This window comes from Chaetura pelagica, unplaced genomic scaffold, assembly GCF_000747805.2.
Source record: "Chaetura pelagica isolate M959 unplaced genomic scaffold, ChaPel_1.0 scaffold1081, whole genome shotgun sequence".
Classification (NCBI taxonomy): Eukaryota; Metazoa; Chordata; class Aves; order Apodiformes; family Apodidae; genus Chaetura; species Chaetura pelagica.
The window spans coordinates 115,111-121,358 of record NW_009952000.1 but is presented as its reverse complement, the minus strand read 5'-3'; the positions used below and the strand labels follow the sequence as shown (position 1 = coordinate 121,358).

The following is a 6,248-nucleotide window of genomic DNA, read 5'->3' as shown; positions in this document are numbered from 1 at the left end:
CTGTGCAGTGGGAAGCTGAACCAGAAGTGTTCTCTAGCAGAGAAAATGCATGAGAGAGAAGAAGGTTCTCACCCCCTTCCAACTTGCAACTTTCAAGCCTATCAAATGTTATCAGCAGTAAAATAAGTAGGATGGTTATTTTATCTAAGGCTGTTTGGGAATTAAGGGAGGTGCCTGGGTACAGTCCTTGTCCTACATAAATATTTGTACATCCTAAATCATGGAACCTCTCAAGTATCTTCACATCCTTGCAAGAAAGACTAGTGATGCCACCCTGGTGTTCCTCGGACATGCTGACTGGGAGATCCCAACTTTGCCCTCTGCTCTTCACCAGTTTTGCTAAGACTTTCGTTCACTGGAGGGAACTGAGTTGTACTCATGCTGTTGCACTCTTTGTTTTTCCTTTCAGCTGCAACTGAATCCAGGATGGCATCAGAAAAGACCACAAAGAAAAACCTGCTGAAGGCTGAGGAGCAGCAGCAAGCGGTAGGTGCCAGGGCAGCTGGTACTTTACCATGCAACCATTAAACTACCTGCTCACAGACACACTGGTTGGTAACACCTGGGTCTGCAGCATAGAACCAAGCTGGGGGTACCAGGAAGATTCACTGTATGAAGTTGTGGATAAATCTAAACTCAAACTCTTTTTGCTCAAGGGAAGACTTCAGGGCTGGCTCAAGTAATGCCAGTGATTCTGAAACATGAGCTGTTCCAGGTCCAACCTCCCATCTGGGCTTCGTGCTGAAACCCAGTGTGGCTTGGGATTCAGGAGCCCAGAGCTCAGACTTTTAACCCTGGTTGTTGCTGACTTGCTAGTAGTCTTCAGATGACCCCCATCAACTCTAGGTTTAAGGATGAGGAGATGGACTGGGTGTCCCCTTAGGACCTTTCTGGATGCACTCACAGCTTGTACTGACTCACCAGACCATACTGGGTCTCCAATGTCACATTTCTCTTGAGTTTCAGAGTGCTGTTGACCGGGTCACCAGCTTACCCTTGCTAAACTCTGCTTTCAACCTGGTTTCATCTGCCTACAACTACACCAAGGAGACCCATCCTTGCCTCAGTGGTGTCTGCAACGTGGCTGAGACTGTGGCTGCTGTGGCAGTTGGCAGTGTGGTTGGTGGGGCACAGCCCATCCTGAACCAACTTGAGCCACAAAGTAAGTGAAGAGGCTGGAGGGGCCTTTCCTACATGGAGGAACAGGTGGGGTGGGGGGTTTCCTGTGCCTGTTGGGTGATCTCCATCCCCTGCAGCACATTGTTCTAGTTCATTGTAGCTCTGAGTCTTCTGCTTAGATGCTCCCAGCTGCCCAGTGAGCCCCCTGAATTTCATGAACATGAAGCTGTCCCAAGCAGAATCGAAGTCTGGTCTGTCTTCTGCTTTCTTTGAGCCATTAAGCAAAACCTCCCTGCTGTGTCTCTCTCACTCCAGGTTATGAGCATCTCAAAAGGTAGCAGCAGTGTCCATCTTGGATATATCTCACTCTGCCTCCTCCCAACACTTCCCAACTCTTTCACTGTCCCACCCAACAGGGCCAAGTATAATGCTCCAGTTGGAGCGATGTGCTGCCACCAGGTGGGAGCTGGGAAGGCAAAATGGAAACTATGGAACCTGCCAGATTGGAGGGTTTGTTCCTGATTTAACAGAACACCACACACCCCACCCCAGAATAGGGATTTTTTTTCCTGTAGGCTTTCCTTCATGAGTTTGTCCTGAATTGGCCATTGTAGGGTCAAAAAACCCCTCTCCAAACAGAATAATAAACTGGTACTTGTCTTTTATAGTTGCACTTGTAAATGAATATGCCTGCAAAGGGCTGGATCAACTGGAGGAGAACTTGTCTTTTCTTCAACAACCAGCAGAAAAGGTAAAGGCTTTTCCTGGAGAAGCCATGGCTTGATCTCTTGCTTGATGGGATGGTTGTAGGTACAGAAGAGTAAAGGGAAATAAACTTCAGGAGCATTGCTTTGTCAGGTCAGTCCTTGGAATGGACTAGAGGAGACACTGATGGAAGCTGGAGATGGGCCTTCAGCATGTGGAAATCAACATGTCCCTGTAAAGAGAGGTGTACTGGCTTCTCCAGCTCTCCCACAAGACTGCAAACACAACCTAGTCAGATAGAAAAGCTACTTCAGGGAGGGAAAACCTGTTTCAGAAAAAATAAAATCTCTCTCTCTGCCTGTCCCTGTTGTAGGTCCTCTCAGACACCAAGCAGCTGGTTTCCACCAAAGTGATGTCTGCTATGGATGCTGCCTGTGAGGCAAAAGAAGCAATGGCTGACAAAGTGACTGAAGCTGTGGGCCTCACCAAAAATGTTGTTGGGGACAGTGTCAAGTTGACTAAGTCAGTGGTTACCTCCACTGTTAATAGTGCTGTGGAGGCTGCCCAGGGTGCCAAGGACCTGGTGACTAACAAGGTGACTGAGGCAGTGGACCTGACTAAACACATGGTGGAGGACAGTGTTGAGCTGACCAAGTCTACAGTTGTTTCTACTATTGTCAATGCAGTGGAGGCTGCCCAGGGTGCCAAGGACCTGGTGACTAACAAGGTGACTGAGGCAGTGGACCTGACTAAACACATGGTGGAGGACAGTGTTGAGCTGACCAAGTCTACAGTTGTTTCTACTATTGTCAATGCAGTGGAGGCTGCCCAGGGTGCCAAGGACCTGGTGACTAACAAGGTGACTGAGGCAGTGGACCTGACTAAACACATGGTGGAGGACAGTGTTGAGCTGACCAAGTCTACAGTTGTTTCTACTATTGTCAATGCAGTGGAGGCTGCCCAGGGTGCCAAGGACCTGGTGACTAACAAGGTGACTGAGGCAGTGGACCTGACTAAACACATGGTGGAGGACAGTGTTGAGCTGACCAAGTCTACAGTTGTTTCTACTATTGTCAATGCAGTGGAGGCTGCCCAGGGTGCCAAGGACCTGGTGACTAACAAGGTGACTGAGGCAGTGGACCTAACCAAAGGGGCTGTTCAGGATAGTGTTGAGAAGACCAAATCAGTGGTCACTTCTACAGTCAACACAGCTCTGGATGCTGCCTATGGCACCATAACCAGCAAAATAAACACAGCCTTGGAGCAGAGCAAGGAGGCTATCCAGGAGGGTGTGGAGAAGACTAATTCAATGGTGACCAACAGCATCAGCAAAGCCAAAGCAGTGAGCCAAGCAGTGGCAGGTGGAGCAGAATCTGTCCTGGGAATGTCAGAAGATCTGGTGGATCATTACCTGCCCATGGCAGAGGAGGAACTAGGTGAGAAAGTGCTTAGCTGGCGCTTGTGAATGCAGCTCCTTTCCCACATGACCAGAGAGCACCTGACACTGCAAGACTCCTCTTCTGAAGTAGACAGGTAGCTCTGATGTGTCACCAAGATGGCTCTTTGTCAACACTGACTGGCCACATGGTATGGGACAGAGTTTAAGCACTTGCCCATCAGCCTCAAGGCAAATAAACACAGGGGTGCATGATCAGCCTGTCAAGTCTGTTTATCTGAAGAACACACCTGAGCAGGGACCAGCCTCCCTTCCACCTCTGAGCAACTTCAAACCTCTCCTGCTTACCCAGCAACCTCCAGCCTTCGTGTCTTTCAATGGGTGACCTTCCCTCTTCCCCCCACTCCCAGCTGGGGAGTGCAGCACAGCTGCATCTCTGTTCTTGTCTCCTCCAGGTAAACTGGCCACTGCTGTGGAGGGACCTGGCATGGCTTCTGTGGAGGAGCAGAAGCAGCAGAAGAGCTACTTCGTGCGCTTGGGCTCCCTCTCTGGCCAAGCGCGGCGCCGAGCCCTCCAGCACTCCCTCTGCAAACTGCAGCGCCTCAGGAAAAGCACCCAGGACACTCTCTCACGACTCCAGCTGGCCATAGAACTGGTACAAACATGCTTTCTGCTTTTTCCTCCTGCCTGTCACCTTCCTGCCCTACTATCCAGATGCAAGCTCTTTCTCCATCCTGCACCAGCTGCCTGGCACCTTGGATCCCTCCCTGGGCTTCCCTGAGTGTGTGTGCTTGCAGTACAAGCTCTCCCTGTCATTTTTCCCATCAGATTGAATCTGTGAAACAAGAGGTTGGCGAGAAGCTTCTGGATGGGCAGGAGAAGCTGCATCGGCTGTGGGTGGACTGGAGCCTGACCCAACCCAAAGGAAACCAAGTCAAAACTGCCTCCGAAGTAGAGGTACCCCTAGAAGGGTGTATTCAGTCAGGCCTCTGGTGGCTGGTGCCCAGCTCATCTGCTCTGGTAACTGAGCTCTGTCTCTTTCCCAGCAGGTAGAGCCACGGGCTCTAGCTATGCTGCGCATCATCACCCGGCAGCTACAGCCTGTCTATGAGAACCTGAAGGCCAGCACCCAAGGCCTCCCCAGCCACATCCAAGAAGCTGTATATCAGGCCACTCGAAGTATTCATAAGCTCCATAGGTCTTTTTCCAATGCTATGTCTTTCCAGGACCTCTCCAGCACCACCCTGACCCAGAGCCAGGACTGTGTGGCAGAAGCCTGGAGGTGCCTAGATGACCTGTTTGAGTATGTAACTCAGAACACCCCTCCAGACTGGCTGGTGGGTCCCTTCAGGGCAATGGCTGAAGTGTCACAGGGTGGCAGAAAGGAGAAGAAGAAAGAAAGGGTGACTGATACAAAATCAGCCATGTTGGAAAAGGCTACATCACCAAAGGAGGTGGCTGAGACACCCAAAAAACCAAAGGCAGCAAAAAGAATCCTAGAGGAATGGTTTGAAGTGCTAGAGAAGCTGCAGGAGAAGGCAGAGGAAGTCACAGAGGTGGCACTGGCTGCAGAGGAGATAACAACGACCATACCAGAGGAAGAGCTCTGAACAACTCCAGCTCTTCTGGCCCTGGCTAGAACAGAGCTTCATCTTTTAATTGTGTCCAGCTGCTAATTGCACCAAGAGTGCCCCCTGCTCTCCCCCTGTCCCAGGCTGAGCTTCCTTTGCAAGGAGACTTGATAACCAAGCTGGGGTGATTCTGTATCTTGATTTCCTATTTTTTAACTCATGCTGCTGCCCTGAAAGGCAAGATGGGGACCTGCACTTCAGCTTTCTAAGTCAGTATGCATGAATGGCAGAGACAAGTTGTGAGAGAGAAAAGGTCTCAACTTATTTTTAATATTGGCTTTGTTTTTAATTCACCCAAGCTGCAGGGTTCTTGAGAGGATGATATGTTTGATCTTTGATACTGTTTCCCTCCTTCTACAAGTTTAAAAATTGTGACTAAGACCACTTCCTTCCTGCCCTTTGTGCTTCCAGAGCAGACTGGGGAACAGCTGGGGGCAAGAGGCTGCTCCTCAACAAGAGACTTCTCTTTAGGGACCAGCCAAACACTTTCTTTTAGAGAGGAGCATTTAGCAAGGTGGGGTTTTCTTTTCAGCATGCTGATTTGCAGTGGGAATCTCTTTCCTAGTCACATAAATAACTTCAGGGATCTTCTGTAACTCCATGCATGAAACCTTTTGAAGCATTAAGAAGCTGGCAAAGGAGGCAGCCAGGAGTCACCCTGCCATGCTGGTGGGATATCCTGTTATTAAAGCAGGGGAGGTAGGTGCTGGTTATTTTCCCAGTAAAAAATAAATGCTTTAACAGTTTCTAATGTAACTTATTTTGGTGATTTGTTTCCTGGCCCAGTCCCTGGGCTAAGGCTGGAATGATGACAAGCAGACTTCAGAATAAAGTGTGCCCCAAATACCTGTGTCCTGTCTCTGTCTGAACCTGCAGCATTTATGTTCTTCCCTCTGCCTGGGTGGGTAAGAAGCCTGCACTTCAACCACATCCTTGCCTTGTACCTTCAAGCACATTCCCTTGCTGGAGGGAATAAAAAGTTAAGTTTTTAGCAATTCCGAAGTTTTGTCTCAGTCTTAAGGAGAAAAGTATCTTCCCTGGTTTGTCCCTGAGGCTTCTGCTGCGCCGCTGAGGTTCAGCTGCACCTGCCCCGCTCCTGCTGTCCCCGCACTACCCCTGCTCCCGGGATCCTGACCCTTCCCAAGGGTACTGCCAACAGCCTCTCGCTAGAGGGAAACGTCTCTTCCCGCACCGAGCCCTAACCCCGCGCACCGGCCCCGCAGCACCGGGACTGACGCTCCGCTGCCTTCCCCCCCCGGCGCCGGGCCCCTTCCCCCGGGGGGCTGATGGCAGCTCCCCCGGGCCGGTCCGCTCGGGATGCTCGTACCCCCGGGTACCCCCGGGCTCGCTCCGGGCTGCCCTGGCCCCGCTCCGCCCCGGCCGTGCCCCGCTCCGCC

General features: G+C 50.9%; 1 protein-coding gene across 1 annotated transcript; it reads left to right on the top strand.

Moving 5' to 3' along the window:
* Positions 1–426: 426 nt before the first annotated feature.
* LOC104393079 (perilipin-3-like) lies at positions 427–4,830 on the top strand. Its single transcript, XM_010002541.1, has 8 exons — positions 427–486; positions 967–1,162; positions 1,788–1,870; positions 2,198–3,053; positions 3,168–3,260; positions 3,676–3,875; positions 4,049–4,177; positions 4,270–4,830. The coding sequence occupies exons 1-8, from the start codon at positions 427–429 to the stop codon at positions 4,828–4,830; spliced, it is 2,178 nt and encodes a 725-aa protein (XP_010000843.1).
* The last annotated feature ends 1,418 nt before the right edge of the window (positions 4,831–6,248 follow it).